This window comes from Daucus carota, chromosome 8, assembly GCF_001625215.2.
Source record: "Daucus carota subsp. sativus chromosome 8, DH1 v3.0, whole genome shotgun sequence".
In the NCBI taxonomy this organism is placed as follows: domain Eukaryota; kingdom Viridiplantae; phylum Streptophyta; class Magnoliopsida; order Apiales; family Apiaceae; genus Daucus; species Daucus carota.
The window spans coordinates 4,622,826-4,642,646 of record NC_030388.2 but is presented as its reverse complement, the minus strand read 5'-3'; the positions used below and the strand labels follow the sequence as shown (position 1 = coordinate 4,642,646).

Genomic DNA, 19,821 nt, shown 5'->3' with positions numbered 1-19,821 from the left:
ATGGATTTTAATAAATAAAATACAATTCCATAAATCATCAAATTAATACTATAAATACTATGAGATTTTACAAGTTTAACAAAATCATGATCAAAAATTTTGGACAAAGGAATATTTTTAAAAGCATTTTCAAGTATTACATTCTAATATATAATCTATGTAATAAAAGAATTTACACACAATAATACACGTAATAATTCACAACGAAACGACTTTGCACTACAATTATATACGTATATCATATCACATAATCGCTCACATTACAATTTACCACTATTTACGATAATCTCTACTATTATTAAATCGCGTAGCCGCAACTATTAAATTAACACCGAATCGTGTAAGATAATTAATCGCGTAGCGAAATCTCTCGCATACGACTATCTATACGCGAAATAGAATCTAATTATGCCATCAAGTCATGTATAAATCCCAATTATCACTTAATCGCGTAAAAAGAAATCTTACTCGCGTACAAAATATATCGCGTAGAAATTATATTAGTGATACTTGCAATACCACATAACAGGAGAATATATATGCATTCTTATATAACGATTCCACGTATTCGACATAGTGACATAGAATATAAGTATCGTGCTTATGAAATAGTTCAAAATTACCGGTTGTTACATCCTCTCCCCCTTATAGGATTCTGTCCTCCGAATCTAGGAGAATAATTGAGGATACTGACTCCGCATATCAGACTCTAGCTCCCAAGTGGCTTCTTTTACCCTTGGATTCCTTCACAACACTTTTACCAAGCTCACTGATTTCTTCCTAAGTTTTCTTTCTTGCTGATCTAGTATTTGTACGGGATGTTCTTCATATGACAAATCAGTCTGGATCTCCACTAGTTCACATTCTATCACATGATTGGCGTCCGGATTATACTTTTTGAGTAATGAGACGTGAAACACATTATGCACGTGGTGGTATTGTGGTGGCAAGGCTAGCTCGTAGGCAACTTTTCCAACTTGGTTCAAAACTTCAAAAGGTCCAATGTATCTCGGTGCTAGTTTTCCTTTCTTACCAAATCTGGTCTTTTCGAGCGGGGTCCGCGTACTTCCTTTGTCTGTCTTGTGCAACAATTAGTCTCTTCTTGATTACTGTGATGGTGTCCTTCATTTGTTGTACCAATTCAGGTCCTAAAACCTTTCCTTCTCCAACTTCATCCCAATTCGTCGGTGTTCTGCATTTCCGTCCATATAAAGCTTCGTATGGTGGCATACCAATGCTGGAATGGTAACTATTATTGTATGAAAACTCCACAAGGGCTAAATGTTCGTCCCAACTTCCCGAAAAGTCAATGGCACAGCTTCGCAACATATCTTCAATGGTTTGGATTGTTCGTTCGCTTTGGCCGTCAGTTTGTGGATGATATGCCGTGCTCATGTTCAACTTCGTCCCTAAATGTTCTTGAAATTGCCTCCAAAATCTCGAATTGAATCGTGGGTCTCGATCTGAAACTATTGATATAGGTACACCATGTCTCAACACGATTTCGCGTACATACATATGAACTAGTCTGTCTAAAGAAAACTTCTCGTTAATTGGAAGAAAATGTGCTGATTTCGTAAGACGGTCAACTATCACCCAAATTGCATCGTGTCCAGAACGCGTTCGAGGTAATCCTACTACAAAGTCCATGGCAATATTTTTCCACTTCCATTCTGGAATCTTTAATGGCTGAATCAAACCACTCGGTCTCTGATGTTCGGCTTTTACCCTTTGGCATGTATCTCATTTTGAAATCCATTCTGCAGTTTCTCTTTTCATGTTCGGCCACCAGAAATTCTTCTTTAAGTCTTGGTACATCTTGGTGCTCCCCGGGTGAATCGAAAATCTAGAGTTGTGTGCTTCTCGCAAAATATCATTCTTCAATTCAGTCACATTCGGAATCCAAATCCTTGATGAAAATCTTAACACACCTTGTTCATCTTTCTGTGTACAAATTTCTTATCCCGTCAACTGATTATCTTCTCGAGTCATCACTTCATCTTGATATTTCTTTATCTTCTCTAGCAGAGTTGGTTGAAAGGTAATTGGAGGTTCACGAAACTCCAATTGCAACTTCTCAATTTCTTTTGACAACTCCCTTGGCATTGAAATCACGTTTAACTTCTCTTTTCTACTTAATGCGTCTGCTACCACGTTGGCCTTCCCGGGATGATATTGTATCGAACAATCATAGTCTTTGATCAACTCCAACCATCGGCGCTGTCTCATATTTAGTTCTTTTTGAGTGAAAAGGTACTTCAGGCTTTTATGATCGGTATATATCTCACATTTCTCCCCGTATAAGTAGTGTCTCCACAATTTCAAAGCAAAAACTATCGCAGCCAATTCTAAATCATGAGTCGAGTACTTCTGTTCATGTGGCTTAAGTTGTCTCGAAGCGTACGCTATTACTTTTCCATGTTGCATCAACACGCATCCAAGTCCTTTGTAAGAGGCGTCACTGTATATCACAAAATCTCCCTTGTCATCGGGTAATGCTAAAACCGGTGCAGTTACTAGTCTTTGCTTCAACTCTTGAAAACTACTTTCACACTTCTCCGTCCATTCAAACTTCTCATTCTTCCTTGTTAATTTGGTCAATGGTACGGCAATCTTCGAAAAATCCTTCACAAACCTTCGGTAATATCCTGCTAATCCCATGAAACTCCTCACTTCTGTTGACGTCTTTGGTCTCTCCCAATTCATCACAGCCTCAATCTTTTCGGGGTCCACTCTAATCCCTTCACTTCCAACAATATGTCCTAGAAATCTTACTTCAGTCAACCAAAACTCACATTTCGAGAATTTGGCATACAATCTTTCCTTTCGCAACACTTCCAACACTATTCTCAAATGTTCTTCATGATCAGCTTTCGTCTTTGAATATACCAAAATATCATCGATGAAAACTATGATGAATTTGTCTAAATATTCCTTGAATACCCGATTCATTAAGTCCATGAAAGCAGCCGGTGCGTTCGTCAATCCAAAAGCCATAACAAGGAATTCGTAATGTCCGTATCGTGTTCGAAAACTGTCTTCGGTATGTCTTCAGCCTTAATCTTCAATTGGTGATATCCCGACCGTAGATCAATTTTCGAAAAACATGAAGCTCCCTTGAGTTGGTCAAACAGATCATCAATTCTAGGCAAAGGGTACCTATTCTTAATCGTCAATTTGTTCAGTTCTCGATAATCTATACAAAGTCTCATACTCCCGTCTTTCTTCTTCACAAACAAGATCGGTGCGCCCCAAGGTGAAACACTTGGCCGTATAAATCCCTTGTCTAATAGTTCTTGTATTTGCTTCGCCAATTCCTTCATCTCTGCCGGAGCCATTCTATAAGGAGCCTTCGAAACAGGTTCGGTGCCGGGTGCAAGTTCTATTGTAAACTCGATTTGTCGGTCCGGGGGTAAGCCAGGAAGTTCTTCGGGAAACACATCTATAAAATCTCTCACTACTGGAATGTCTTCGGGGCTAGAAACCTCTTTACTCTTATCAATTACATACGCCAAATACGCCTCGCATCCCTTTCGTATCATCTTCTTTGCTTGCATCGAAGTAAGAAATGTTTGAGTTTGCTTTTGACCCTTGAATGTTATCTTCTTGCCTTGCGGTGAACTCAATATTACCGTTTTGTTCTTGCAATCTATTTGAGCATTAAAGCTTGTCAACCAATCCATCCCTAAAATCACATCAAATTCGCCTAACTGGAAAGGAATAAGACTCGCAGGAAAAACGTGTCCGGCTATTTCTATAGTACAATGAGGGCACACATGTTCTACAGATATTCTATCTTGATTAGCTAAGACAACAGATAGGGGTTCATGCATCAATTGGGTTTCACAATTCAACTTATCAACAAAAGACTTCGAAATAAATGATCTTGTAGCTCCCGAGTCAATCAATACTTTAGCACTAGCAGCGTTCACAGAAAGCGTACCTGAAACTACATCAGAACTTTGAATTGCATCCTTTACATTCATGTTGAAAGTCCTTGCTTGTGCCGGATAAGTCAAAGCTGGATGAGATGAGGATGATGCCATTTGAGGTTGATTGAAAGGCATTGGAAATGATGGTGCTGGCATAGGAGTTGCTTGATTCATCGGATATGGCATAGCAGTCATTTGTAGCAATTGATTGTTAACCGCTCCTTTGCATTCCCTCGACACATGTCCCACTTTACCACACTTGTAGCACGTGATGTTGGCCTTCTGATTCTTACATTCATGAGCATAGTGGCCTTTTGCGTGACACTTGTAACAAACTACATTCGCCTTGTTGCAAATCCCCGTATGCTTCTTATTACAAACTTTACACTCCGGAATTGATCCTTGCAGGGGTTTCTGTCCACTCGATTGAGATCTGTTTTCTTGTGACTTGTTCCCAAATTCTCTCTTCTTGAAGTTTCCGGGTCCACTTTGAGGTTTAAACTTTTGATTAACTTTCTGATTCTGGCCCTTGTAACTTGAGCCTTCTTCTCCCAACTCAAATCTTCTCTTTTTGTTGCCCTTCTCCTTCTGATTCTGCTCACTTTCACCTTCAATTACCATTGCTTTTTGAACTACTTCAGCATAAGTAGTCAATTCAAAAGCTGCCACCCGACTTCTCAACCACAGCTTTAGTCCATGTTGAAACCTCTTCGCTCTCTTCTCTTCAGAATCAACATACTCTCCCATAAATCTAGATAGTTCAGTGAACTTCTTCTCATACTCCCCAACCGTCATACTCCCTCCGTCCCTTTTTACTTGTCCTTTTTGAAAAAATAACGCATCTTAAGAAAATGTTAGTTGGATATCTTGTTCTCATAAATATCCCTAAAAAATGTAATGAATTAGATAGAGTTGTGTGTATATATATGCTAGTCAAACATTTGAAGTTGTTATTTTTTGAAAAAACATACAAAAAGTTGCTTTGAAAAGAGAAGTGGACAAGTAATTTGGTTCCAAAGTGGACATGTAAAAGGGGACGGAGGGAGTATTATCTTGCCTCAATTCAAAGAACTTCATCTCCATTTGTGTTTGCATATAGCGAGAAAAGTACTTATCCAAAAACATTCTCTTAAATCTGTCCCAAGTAATAATTCCTTCGGGTTCTAAAGCTTTTGCTGTTTCCCACCAATAGTTCGATTCTCCCTTAAGAAAATAAGTAGCATACTCCACCTTCTGATTATCTCCAACATTTTTCAAGGCAAAGGCCTTCTCTATCTCCTTTAACCAAGCATGAGCTTCAACCGGATCTTGGGTTCCTTTGAATTCTGGGGGTTTTACGGATTGGAAGGTTTTGAAAGTGGTGACATTTCCTGGAGGTGGTTGTGGTGGTTGCATTTGTTGAAGAAGTTGTTGTTGTTGGGCAATAGTGGCTGTTTGTCGGCGTACCAATTCTAGAAGTTGTGCTATATCAGGGTTCTGGTTTGCGTTTCGGTTTCCTTCTTCTGTATTTTCTCGGTTATTAGAGGGTCTTCCTCGAGCTCTTTTAGGTGCCATATTCTGAAATAAGAGTTATACAATTTTAAACGATACAAGGTTATGGTATTATTTGCAATTATCATGGTATGCAGTTCAATATAATCAATTGAAATGATGCATGGTTATAAGCAAATTTAAAAAGCAATATAGGAATCAAGGAAAGTGCATTACTGAATTAAAACATGGTTCGAAACTGAAAGGTACGAATGTCAAAGTACGAACTACGAGTACAGATCCGAATCAAAATAGTACGAAAGTCTAGAAACAGAAATAAACAACATAGTGATAAAAGGAACAGCCTAAGCAACTAAAGGTCACGTCCTCTAGTCCTCGTCCTCCTCCTCGGTCTCCTCCTCACGGGTCCTAGGGATGTTAGGGGTCGTGTCCTCACGCAGCATCTTGACCATGCTCCTAAGTTCATCCGCTATCATCTGCACAGTGAGCTGGCTGGACCGGTCACGGTGTACTGGCATCTTCTCCAACCTGGATGTGGCCACCTGGATCAATGACTCAAGCCTAGAGATGGTCTTCTCCTTAGGTCCGTCACCCATGATATGATCACTCGAATAAACCTCCTCAATTCGCTCCATGAGCCTGTCATACTTCCCTTGAATAGTGTCGAGCTCCAGCCTCAAGTCAACATAGACAGAAAAGGGAATAATTTCAGGCGGCGGGACCGAAGATGAGTGCGCACGTTGCTGTCAATAATATATATATACACACACAAAAGGGTTAGATACGATTAAATCGAACGACGCATAATAATACTCCCGATATATATATAATATACTTATACACCCTATGATCCTAATTGGGCTGTCCAGGGACTCTAAACCTAGGCTCTAATGCCAAAAATGTCACACCCCAAACCAACACACGCACACGAATTGATATAATATGAACAAGAGACAGATAAATAATAAATCCGGAAATTAAGATTACATAATTTAAATCCCAAAAGATAACATTTAGTTTATTACAAGTCCAAAAGAGTGAAATAAAGTCCCAAAAGATCTTATAAGTTCAGAGTGTGGATCAGCCCATCTAACTAGTACAAAATATAATAGCGAAAGCCGCTTATATCGTATATAACTACCTTCGCCCTCAAACAATTCTCTGCGTAGCCAGTGGTCGATTTACGTGCTGTTTGCTTTGTGCGTACCATATTTGCTAGCTGTAAAAAGGGGTTAAATACGAGAACATGAGCAAAGACGCTCAGCAAGTACTAACAGTCCTAAACACATGGCATCATAATAATATCAAAGGTGTCCGAAACAGATTCAAGAATAAATGATAAAGCAATCATTAAGGTTCATGATAATATAATGAATAGGCATGGCAAAACACATGGATAATATGGTATAGAAATCATGGCATCATGGCAATATGGCAACATGTTATAATCATATCATCATCAAAATTCATTTTAGGACGCTACAGATTACAGTCGGTGATCAGCCGCGAAGTAATCCCGAACCGCGCTGGGTTCTCAAATATAATGGGATCCCTAGGCTATATGTGAGCCTAATAATATGTGGAAAGGACTTGCGTCTAGTCCAAATCACTAAAGAAAAAATTTTATAATTCATTTTGATTTATAACATGGATGCCGGAAAAAGGTTTATATCATCTTTTATTGAAATATGGCAAAGGGGTTCAAGTTCACTAATATTGTGTCAATGCATATTGGACTTAAGGGGGTAAGTTCCAAAGTCAAAAGAAAGTCAATTCTATCAAGTGTTATTCGGTATTTATGAAAGTATACGTGTCATGGTGTTATTGGAAGTTTTATTAGGAAAACTATCGTTTAGTGGTTTAAGTATAAGGCAATATGTGAAAAGAAAGGTACTAATATGATCGGGAATTTATATCAAGGTATTAGCGAATATAATAGGCATGGTGATTATTGCAACTAAATACTCATGAGGATTTACGAGTCACGGGTGCACATATATTTGCAACAATTGTAAAGTTAAGGATGTAGTAACTTGCCTTTGCAAGATTCTGAGATTATTCAATTTTAATGGTACGAGATTTTCCCTTCGCCTCCGAACCTACACATTATAATAACCTCGTCACTAAATGGCACTTTAAGTCTAATTTATATTACACGCGCCTATTCTCTAGTTACGTAACCTAATACTCTATTATTAGCTAACTGTCGCTATAAGAGTCATTGCACGTATTTAATTATAGGTATACATGCTCCTTTATACATATAAAAGATAATTAGCATAATCATGTAATCACATAATTCACATAGCCACATAATTCACATAGTCACATGATTCACATAGTCACATAATGGCATGGCATGATTTATTATATATATATATTATACACTATATACTTAAACTCTAAAACACGTAAGCAAGTAACACATAAAGGCTTATGTCTAAACTTCTAAACTCCCTATAGTGACTTATCTTAATCCTAATAGTGCTAGCAAAACTCAGACCTTATACCTTTGATAATTATGCAAGAGTTGCACTTACAGCTCTCCAATGGCTCTCTCTAGGTTGCTCTCGGGTACTTAGTGAATATTAAGTGCTTCTAACTAGGGACTTCACTCTAAACTACTCTTAATAGGTTGCTAATACTCTAACTTTATTTGTGCAATTGTTGCAATACAAAGGCCCCACACAAATCGGTTCAATTCTGTCCAGTGCTAGTGTGTGCCTCCTTCCACCTTATCAACCAAGCCAACAACTCTACTCTATAATCTATATACCACTACTTTATAGCCTTATACAAGAAATTACAACACAAATCAAGCCTCAAAAATCACATTACCGAAGCCAAAAATTACAGCAGAGCAGAGCAAATTGGTTTTTAGCATTTCTAAGCATGATTTCGATCTAATACACCATATAAAATCACATAATACATCAAAACTGAACATGACTAATCATGGCACATATTATACTAGCATTTTATGGCAAAGACCGAGGCATGCATTGATTAAAAACCAGTTTAAAAGTGACAAAATCAGCATACACTTTATACTATGAAAATCATGACATGCACTTATAAACTCTAACTTTTCTTGGCAAGATCTTGACATGCAATGTTTAAAACTTTGTAAAACAATCTTGTAGAGACTAGAACTCAAAGAACCCAGCAAGAAACATCTCATTACATCAACAAAAATCATCCAAATCGATGGACTCCCTTCGGCTCTTTGAGAGTCATTGCCGAGGGCTTGAACCAAGGTTATGGCTTGACAAATGGGGGTGATACAGTCCCTCAAGACCACTCCTTGTCCAAGTATCTAAGCCAAAATGAGTTCAACTCTAGGTCCATGAGAACCAAAGTCGAAAACCCTTGGCTTGATGACATGCAAGTACTCAAACTAACCTTAAATGGAAGCTTGTGACTAGGAGATGATTTTTCTCTCTCGGATGAGTTGCAAAATATGTGTGTATATAAGGTTATGAAGAGAAAATTTTAAGGGTTTGGGAGGGAGGTAGTATTCGGCTGAAATGGGAGAGAGAGGGAGGAGAGTTTTGGTGGTTTTTGATCTTGTGAAGTGGAGAAAGTTGAGTGCTATCTTGTTTTTATCATCATGACTTGACCAAGAGTGTTAGTAAATTTAAGAAGTTACCAATCTAACCCTCTAGCAAGCTTGAGTGGAATTGCATGTGGGGTTTTTGATGTAATTACAAGAGTCAAATGGTGTGAATAGTCGGTCATGCCCTTGGACTCTATTCTCTACCTAAATGCATGCAAGGGTACTAGTGTAATCTTATAATTATTAAAAGTATGAATAAAATGAATGAATTTTAATAAATAAACTACAATTCCATTAATCATCAAATTAATACTATAAATACTATGAGATTTTACAAGTTTAACAAAATCATGATCAAAAATTTTGGACAAAGGAATATTTTTAAAAGCATTTTCAAGTATTACATTCTAATATATAATCTATGTAATAAAAGAATTTACACACAATAATACACGTAATAATTCACAACGAAACGACTTTGCACTACAATTATATACGTATATCATATCACATAATCGCTCACATTACAATTTACCACTATTTACGATAATCTCTACTATTATTAAATCGCGTAGCCGCAACTATTAAATTAACACCGAATCGTGTAAGATAATTAATCGCGTAGCGAAATCTCTCGCATACGACTATCTATACGCGAAATAGAATGTAATTATGCCATCAAGTCATGTATAAATCCCAATTATCACTAAATCGCGTAACAAGAAATCTTACTCGCGTACAAAATATATCGCATAGAAATTATATTAGTGATACTTACAATACCACATAACAGGAGAATATATATGCACTCTTATATAACGATTCCACGTATTCGACATAATGATATAAAATATAAGTATCGTGCTTATGAAATAGTTCAAAATTACCGGTTGTTACATGTAATGACTAAAAAGATTGGTATTTATCTATTAGCATAGCGTTTAATTTTCTTCTTTCTAAAATTTCTTTGGATTGCGTACTAAATATATGAAAAGAGGCTCTTATTACACCACTGCGTGTGAGAGAGTGTATTTGAACATAGTATCTTTCATTTTATTCTCCGAAAAAAATCAATATTTCTGAAAAAATTGGCTAAAGGGGGAAAATATTTGAGATGTCAAATTAATTTAACTAATATACTTTTTAAAAATTAATTTTTAAGGTTCCACTGCCAAAAATAGAATGATAAATTTCTTCAGTTCCGTAAAAATGTGTATCAATTTTTTATACATGAATATCAAATAATCTTAATTATTTAAAAAAAGTGGACACATATCACCACTAGAATTAACCGATGTCTATTTATTTTACGACATCGCTAATTTGTGTGACCCATGTCAATGCTAATTTGATAAGAAAATTTCTTTAAAGAAACTCACCACTCCAGAACATAAATATGAGACAGAATAAATATTATGTTGTCTCCCATTTACTCAGAATATTAAACACCTAAAATATATTAGCACAAGTGGTTTTAAGAAATATGCAACAATATTTCACCAGTGCCAATACATCACAATCAAGTCACAGATAAAACATCAATAAAGCATCAAAAATAGATACCATTTAAATATTTCAAAAATGAATTAATCATGCATCTATTATTCTATCAAAGTCAATCATGAAACAAATAAGCATATAATTGTCATGGACCACAATTTAACTAAGATAAAATAATAATTACCTACGCAATATCATATAATTATCCAATCAGCACATAACAACTAAAATCATGACAATCATACAAAGATATTCGCAAGCCCGAGGGAAAGTTGAAGAAAAGTTCACGAGTCTTATATAGATAATCATTAAACGCAAGTGACTCACACAACTCCTCGCAGAAAAATATTAGCAATTAATATTAGCAATTAATATTAGTGATCTACATATAAGCATGCAAAATATTACTAACACTAAAAGTATCACAACTATATGCAGTTAGACATGAAATAAAATATCAATTAATAAATCATCAAATATCCAACACAAAAGTTATGCTTCAAGTTTATACACTAATATAAATGGATTTAGCCTAGAGGGAATCTAAGTAACTCCACAAATACTAGTATATCATGACTAAATTCTAACTAGATTCTAACCACATACCAATTACTGATACAAGTCACAAGTCTAAAAAAAATAAGTCATGCTTCACATTTTATACCTATAAAAATGAATTCAACCTAGAAAATAATCGTAAGTATGTTCACAAATACAGATATATCACGACCAAATTATGATAAATTTCTCTACCAGATACCAATTGTTAAAGACGTATAGATCAAGAAAAATAACATAATTAAGTCATGCTTCATGTCATCTCTAATCATTTAAATCATGAACAAATAAGTCACTTAATTGTCATGCAACACAATTTAAATAATTGAATTAACAAACACTCATGCTAAAACATATAATCACCATCTAAGCATGCAAAGCAATAAACATGGCAATCACATAAATTCACAAGTCCTATGTATAGACAATTTAATACTCATGAATTCATTCAAGAAATACGATAGACATGCTCATGAAAGAAGTAATACCTTATGTCAACGAGCACTAGATCGAGCTAGGTCCTTAGGTTCCAATAGCAAGATCCTTAGGTTCCAGGGAGTAGAGAGTGCTTCACAGAGTTGCTGGAAATGGAGTTATTTCCTTGTTCTTGACATTTTCTTATTATAACAAGAAATCAACCTCCTTCCACGAATGACAGCTTCATGAGAGGATAAATCCCATGTCTTTCTGACAATCTGTAAAACAATATCTATATAGTTGTACAAGTTAAGCACAGTATCTTTGGGGTATCATTCCAATAGATTAAGCAATCCCCAAAAATTAACTATAAACCTCTTAACAACTAAATGGACAAGTTCTCCAAAATCCACTCAGAACCATTGACATAAAGAAAATATAACATGTGATCATTTTGCAGTTAAGTAAAGTGATGAGTTGAATACCTCTAAGACTTGACATTTAAGTTGATGTACCTTTCTTGTACTGATCAAGTTCAGTGGTTGTTGGTTTAAGTCTTGGCAGGTCTAGAATCTTCCAAAATGCGCATATTCAAAAGAATCTTGACTTCCTTTTATTGCCATCACTCTTTAGGCTAACTAGTAGACCATAAAGAGTTGCAACTTTCCAACAAACTCATCATATCACTAATCTGCATTCACTTAGCAATTATCTTGCACAAGTGACATTAGTCCACATATAATATAATCATGGTATCACAGCACATATAGTCGTATTGTGTGTGCCTTGTATCATGAGAGGTAATAATTTGGATACCAAATATGACTCTAGCAAACAGATATTAAAATAATATGCATGTTCGTGACGATCATCAGGTGTTGGATAGTAACTCATAGAGAGCTGGTGAAGAAAGAGATATACAAATTTCGTTGAATATGTAATTGGAAAGTCCTTGAAATTGTATGAATCTTCATCTTCTAGCTCATTGTAATATCCTGAACCAGAGTCTTGTCAACGGTGCTTTAGTTCAATCATGAAGGTCGTTGAGTCCCCTAAGATGTAGAGTCCTGAACTTGAAGATTCTATTTCCATCATCTTCATAACCTTCTCTTTTGAAGTAATTCTAAGCAACCAAATTGGCTTGTCCCTCGTAACAGAGCCAAAAACATCCGGTTGAAATCTTAATACCCGACAAGTACTAAGTACTGAATTGTCATTAGGTCAGGGTATCAAACTCCACACAATCTGCTTTTCAAATTGATTGAGATCATATTGTTGTGCAATCACTCAATCTGGATCCCTTTTAGAGCTTCTGAATCTTCCTCAAGTTTCACTTCAGATTGAAACCCAAAGAAATAACATCCTTTCACAATAGCTCTCCTAGTCTTCACGTCATCATTTGGAACATTTAAGAACTAGAACCTGGGAATGATATTGACTCCAAACCCTTTGTCTAAGCAGATACGTTCTTGATATGTCATGTTCATCTCCAATGTGGTGTTGAGTTTGACCAGTGGATCCACCAAATGCTCCCCCTAAGCTGTTGCTGGGATCTCCTTCATAATCCTTATCCTTGCAAAGAAATTCTGCTTTGATCTGAATCATTATTAAACCAATACTATCACCTTTAACAGCTTGGAGCAAAGTGTCATTCAATGTCCCGTCTAGACTTACAATCACCTTCTATTGATCAATCATAATCACCCTGTAGAATGTAGACTCCATTGAGTAGCCAAGGAAAGTATTCTTTGATCTTCAAATGCTGCAAAGAGGCATTTTCCTCCAAACACATACCAAGAGTTAGTGTTTACTTCTGATTGGCCACTAACAAGAATGGTGCCTTTCTGGATTTATCAACGATCAGGGTTCATCTTGATCAACCTCTATTTGTGACGTCTTGTCCTTCGAACACATATGAACAACAGGAAAGAATCTAGAGTAGTCAATGATCATCGCAAAAATATATTTGGCTTTGTTGTAGACATGACATTAACTAATCCGTAGAAATCCATACGTATCATCTGAAGCGGCTCAGTAATGTTGATCATATCTCTGCTTCTATGCGATGCTCCTTCGACTTCCCTATTTTGACATAACTCATATCCTTCATCCAATTTAAAATCCAGATGAGGTAGTCCTCTCACCAACTCTCTTCTTACAAATAGAAAGAGCTCCTTGTTTTGGCATACAAGTGCGAGAGCTTCAGATGCTATAGCTAACACTTATTTGATGAAGCTTTACTATCGAAACAGCTCACTCCATCTTCAGTTAAGTTACATATTAGCTACGAGCAAGTTTACATCCTTCCTGATTTGAGATAAAACACTACTCCATGAACTGACATAATGTCCTTTCTCAGAGAACAGTCTGATACTCAGAATTACTATGTTTTGACTCTTCCAAGAAGGATATGCTTCCATGATGACATTCCAACAAAACAAGCATGTCCCGTAAGAGAATCTTTGTTGTCATCTTCCAAAAATTATTGACGGAACTGCTCACACGATCACATTTGCTAACAAGGTACTTTTTGAGAATCATATGATTTCAGCTACTCAGCAAACAGAGTGCACCAAAAATCATATGAAACATATGTAACCTGCAATCACAAATGGAAAGAGTTCTATGGTCCCCAATCATAACTGGGTCCGGATGGATTAGAGATTTTTCTTTAACAGTTGTTATGGAACAGAAAACGAAGGGTTTGAGCGATTCGTGCTTTGGACTGGTCTCGGTGCGAGATGCCTACGTATCTTCTGCTAGGAGAAGAATCAAGTCCAAAACGTAATTCTAGGTTGGAGGGGTAGAGCCCTTTATATAGGTGCTTCGGAGTCAGAAGCTGAATGGAAGTACGATTCCATGTATCAGACTTCTTATCCAAATATGCTTCGGAGCCAGAGATAAGACAGAACTTTTATCTTCGAGTATTAGTGTTTATCATGGACTCCCGGAAGTTTATCCGTGAGAGTTAGTAGCCCTGCAGGATTCAAGCTCGTAGATGGACCGTTGTACGGGCCTCGAGTCTATCTAAATCTTCCTCACGATCCATAGATATCTGGTCTGGACCGTTATTGGGCCGAAGCGGGATTTGACCTGATTAAACCGGATACTCGGGCTTTTATTGGATCGGGTCATAATACTCAATTAACCTAATCCCTATCATTTGCCCCCCAACTTTCGACAAATATCGTAGTAATTTATCGGAAGTTTACAGAGGTTTTAGTGTCGTACATCGCGTATTTTTTTCGAATTTCTTACCAAGATGAGGTCTTCGGGTGTTCTCATATTTTTCGAGGCTAAATTCTATTTTATTGGAATTTTTGGGATTAAATTCCAATTTTTTAGAACTTTTCGAGCCTTTTAATAATTTTCAAAATAATTTTTGAGAATTAAATCTCAACTTTCTTGATTTTCCCAAATTTTGGAAATTTATTTCAATTTTTTGGAATTTTCAGAATTTGATTGAAAAATGAAACAATTCTCTAATTGATTCAACTGCCCTTTGAGCGAGAGGTGTCTCCTGGGCGTGCCTTGCCAGCCAAGGAGACGTGTATACTACCACGCCTAGGAGACATGTCTCCTGAGCGTGGTTGCATTAAGCCAGCCAAGGCTGGTTCGTGTTATGCTTCCTTGGCGTGCTTAGACACGCCAAGGAGACATGTTATGTACCACGCCGAGGAGACATGTCTCCTGGGCATGGATGGATGATGCCAGTCCTGGCTCGTCAAGTCGATGCTACCTTGGTGTGCTTTGGCCCGCCAAGGAGGTATGTGCTTTGGCCCGCCAAGGAGGTATGTTTCCAACCACGCCTAGGAGACATGTCTCCTGGGCATGGGTATGAAAGGCCTGTCATAGCTCGTCAAGTTGATGCTTCCTTGGCGTGCTTTGGCACGCCAAGGAGGCATGTTTGCTAGCACGCCCAGGAGACATGTCTCATGGGTGTGGATAGGTGAGGCATGTTATGGCTTGCTTAATTGGTGCTTCCTTAGCGTGCTTTGGCACGCCAAGGAGGCATGTATCGTTCCACTTCTTATTTATGTTTCCTGGGCGTGGGTGGTTGTTCATCCTCTTTTGTTTTTCTTTAGTGCAATGTTCCCTTGGCGTGGGTATCACCGCCATGGAGGTAGGATTAGAACCACGCCAAGGTAAGCTCATTCTATTTCGCAGGAATTACCATTAATCATTTATCTCTATAATAAACAATGTTTTTTGCTTGACAAGACAGTGCGCCCTAGGTGTGGCTATAGACACGCCAAGGAGACTTATGGCGTACCATGCGGAGAAAACATGTTTTAGGAGTACTGTCGTGTTATATGTTGTGGGCCTTAGTCTATAAACTTGTCAGGCCTATATTGTGTATTATTCCTTTATTTTTTTGTGAGTGTCTCCCAGATGTCTCGAGATCCTTCTAGAATAGGTTCGAATTTTCAAAGTCATGGGCTTCCCGCCTGTGACATGGCTTTATGACCTGCCCAAAGCCCATGTTACCGGTAGTAACCTGTTTATTTTAGGGTTTACCGGCAAGTGAACCGGTTGAGAGTTTTCTATATAATGTGTGACTTGAGATTTCATTTCTCATTTCACACAAAAGTTTCCAAATATCAGAGCTAAAAACCCTTCAAACATCCTCTAGTTTTTTGGCGAGTTTTTAGGCGCATTTCCGGCTATCTTCAAGTTTTTTCCAGATTCCGGCCGATATTCAAGACTTTTTTCAGTTTCCGGGCGATCTTCAAAGATTTTTCCAGATTCCGATCAATCTTCATCCCCCTTCATCACTTTCTGGGTTTTCAGCCTTCATTTTTTGAAGATCAATGGCGGATTCTTCTTCATCTCAGCAATCTCAATTATCTCAGGCTCCTGCGGCCAAGCCCAGGGCCAATCGAGATAAAAAATCTCTCGTTCATGCAAGCATTTTTTCTCTTCGTGATCTGCTTTCTGAGTTTGGCCAAGATTTTCCGAATTTGCTCCATTTAGATGCATACAAATTACCTTCTAAATATGATCAAAAGGACGTTGATGCCATAGCCTATTTGTTTGGCATCAACGGGCCTTATAGGGCCGAGGCCCCAGGCCCAAACGATCGAGCCTGCTATCCAAAGCCTGGGGCCATTCGAATTTAAAAAGAAACTTTTTATGCGGGCTTCAGATTACCTCCACCTGAGTTTGTTTTCAGACTCTTGGTTGAGGCCCGCGTTTGTCCAACCCAACTCTAGCCCAACGGCTGGAAGTTCATTTATTGTTTTTTGGTCCAGTGCAAAAAGCACGGCATTGAGCCCAGTGTCTTAGTGTTTAGATATCTTTTCAAGTTCGTTAACGCGCCCAATGACGAGGGTTGGGTCAAGATCCAATATAGGACCTTGGCCCGTAGCATATTCGTTTCGGGCACAGCCCCAGATTCACTTCCCCACTGGAAAAAACAGTGGTTTTATCTTTACTTAAATGAGGGGAACTGGACCGATTATTTTTATTCAGACTTTAGTAGGGTCGAAGACGGGCCTGTTAGGTCTTTAAAATTGGGGGTGGAGGAAGAAGCTGCAATCAAAATATTAACCGGGGATTGCCTCCACCACTGCTCCGTTCTCGTTTCTGAGGCCTCGCTCCAGGAACATGGGCTTAGCGATTTAGGCCCAGAGGGTACTTTACTTTTACCCTTACCTCTTTTGGGCCTTATCTATTTACCATGTGTTCTAATCATTTCCTGATTTTATGTTTGCAGCCCTGGATTTATTAAAAACTATTTTTGCGAAAAGCGAACAGGCCGCTGCAAAAGTAGTGCCGACCGAAGTTCAAAGGGTCAAGATGCCCAGAAAGAGCGGGGCCCAAGAAGTCGTGGAGAAGGTCCCGGCCTTTTTGGCTCCAGGGCCCAAGGCTGTGGACGAGGACCCAAGTCCTTACGTGGTCCAATGCGGCCTTTTGAATAAGGACACCATCGTGGGAGATGCCCGGGCCGCCGCTGAGTGGTCCAAGAACGTCGTGACTCCGCGCGACCGGGCTCATGTGGTCGAGTCCTCCGACGATCTACAGATCGAGATGTTGGGGGCCCAAGCGGTTCCCACGGTGAGGCCCAAATACTCCTTTTCTTCTATTTGATGATTTTTCTTTTCCTTACTTTGCAATATTCCCCCCCCTTTTTTACTTAGGTGTTTTCTGACTTAGTAATTCTCCGTTCATTTTGTGCAGATGAACACCTACCTGCAAGACGCCGTGCATAATTTGAAGGCGGTGAGGGCGGAGAAGGCGATTGCGGAACGTGACCGCGATCGTTACTTCGAAACCTCGGCCGCCAACTTTGAGCAGTTTAGGAAGGTCGAGGCGGAGCTCGTGGCGGAGCAGGAGAAAGTCCGCACCCTGGAGGCGGAGTTGGCGCGGGTCAGAGCGGAGGCTGTCGAAGATTTCAAGAAATCCCAGGAGTACGAGGATCTCCTGGTGGCGGAGTACGATGCGAGCTTCCCCGAGACGTTCAAGTCTTGTTGGGTGAAGATAACCGAGGAACTCGGTTCCCAAATCGAGGGAGTCACTCTGGAACGGTTCCCGGTTCTAGATCTTCAAGGGAAGGAAGTTTCCTCTCCCATGGAGGTCGAGAATCTTGGGGACTCGCACCCAGTTGACTCCCAAGATGGGGAAATCCCGACCGAGGAACTCGAGGTCGAAGAGCCCGATGAGACTGGGGCGGATCTTGGGGAAAAAGCCCAAGACGTTGAAGCCCAGGATGAGACTCCTCTTGAGGAGGCCCAAGACGCGGCCCAACTCCATGGGAAGGACCAGGACGAAGATGCTTTCGATGACGGGCTCCCCTAGACTAGGCCCATTTCAGCCCTACGCGGCTTATCCTTGTATTTATTTAGTTATTCGGATATTTATACCCTTCGGGGTTTTAACTTATCTATTTAAGTCACTTTTGTCTTATATTTTGCATATCGTGCATTTAATATTCTTTTCTTAGAATATTTTAGCTTAACTCTCGTAAGATTTGTTAATTCAAATCTCGAAATAGTCACCGGGACTCTAATTTTAATTCATGAATCAGGATTAATTCAAAGTAACTCTTACTTAAAATTTCAAAACTCCAAATCGTCATATTTGAACTTGGAATTTACTTAGTATCTTTTCTCGGCTTCAAGCCTTTATCCATGTTCAGGATGTTTTATTCGAAGGGAAACATAAATAAGTTCATAACACTCAAAAAAGTCAAGGCTAAAAATCCTCGGGACTTTCATTAATATCATAGTAAAAGAGATAAACTATTCTTGGATTCAGCTACATGGCAGTGGTCGACATGACCTTATTCTTGTGATAACTACTAATTTCTACTATCATGGGATATGTATCAAACATAATATATCTTCAGGTTGGTCGCGTGCCAACTTCTTGGGACTTCAATTCCTTCAAGGGTCTGAAGCTTGTATGAGCCATGGCCCGTAAAAGTCTTAATTTGATAGGGGGCTTCCCAGTTTGGAGCCATCTTGCCCTTGGGGCCTACTCCAGAGGCCTCAACCTTTCTAAGTACTAGATCTCCTTCTCGAAAGTATCGTTCTTTAACTCGTAGGTTGTAATAGTAGGAAGCTCGCTTTTGGTTTTCCACAATCTTAGCATGAGCCCCATCGCGGATTTCATCAATCATATCGAGTGCAATTCTCATGCGTTCCTCATTGGTTTTTGGCTCATACTGCTGGACCCTCGAGGAAGTATGTGTGATTTCTAGGGGTACAACTGCCTCAGCTCCATAAGCCAACTGGAATGGGGTTGTTCCGGTAGAGACTTTACAAGTCGTCCGATATTCCCAAAGTATTGGGAGCAGCTCCTCGGCCCATGACCCTTGGGCCTTCTCAACTCTCTTTTTCAGTCCATCAAGGATTATCCTGTTAGCCACCTCAGCTTGTCCGTTAGCTTGAGGATGAGCAACCGAGGTAAAGCGTAGTTCAATCGAGTAATCCTCACAATAACTCTTAAACTCAGCATTGTTGAACTGGGTCCCATTGTCTGTCACCATGATTCATGGTATTCCATACCTACAGATAATATTTTCCCATACAAACTGAGCAACCTGCTTGGTGGTTATCTTGGCCAGAGGTTTGGCCTCAATCCACTTAGTAAAGTAATCAATCGCTACCAACAGGAACTTCCTTTGTGCACTAGCAAGTGGGAACGGTCCAAGGATATCCATTCCCTACATGGCAAAAGGGATAGGAGTATTGATAGATGTCAACATCTCAGGGGGCTGTCTCACTATTGGTGCGACCTTTGACATCGATCACACTTTTTTACATATTCTTGGGCATGCTTAAGCATATCTGGCCACTAAAATCCAAGACGGATTACTTTGTGAGCCAATGCCCTTCCTCCAAGGTGTTGGCCACATACCCCATC

The 19,821-nt window shown here is 38.9% G+C and overlaps 1 protein-coding gene across 1 annotated transcript; it reads right to left on the bottom strand.

Annotated features, from left to right (window-relative positions):
• Nucleotides 1-18,781: 18,781 nt before the first annotated feature.
• LOC108198035 (uncharacterized) lies at nucleotides 18,782-19,444 on the bottom strand. Its single transcript, XM_017365816.1, has one exon. The coding sequence runs from the start codon at nucleotides 19,442-19,444 to the stop codon at nucleotides 18,782-18,784; it is 663 nt and encodes a 220-aa protein (XP_017221305.1).
• Between the last annotated feature and the right edge of the window lie 377 nt (nucleotides 19,445-19,821).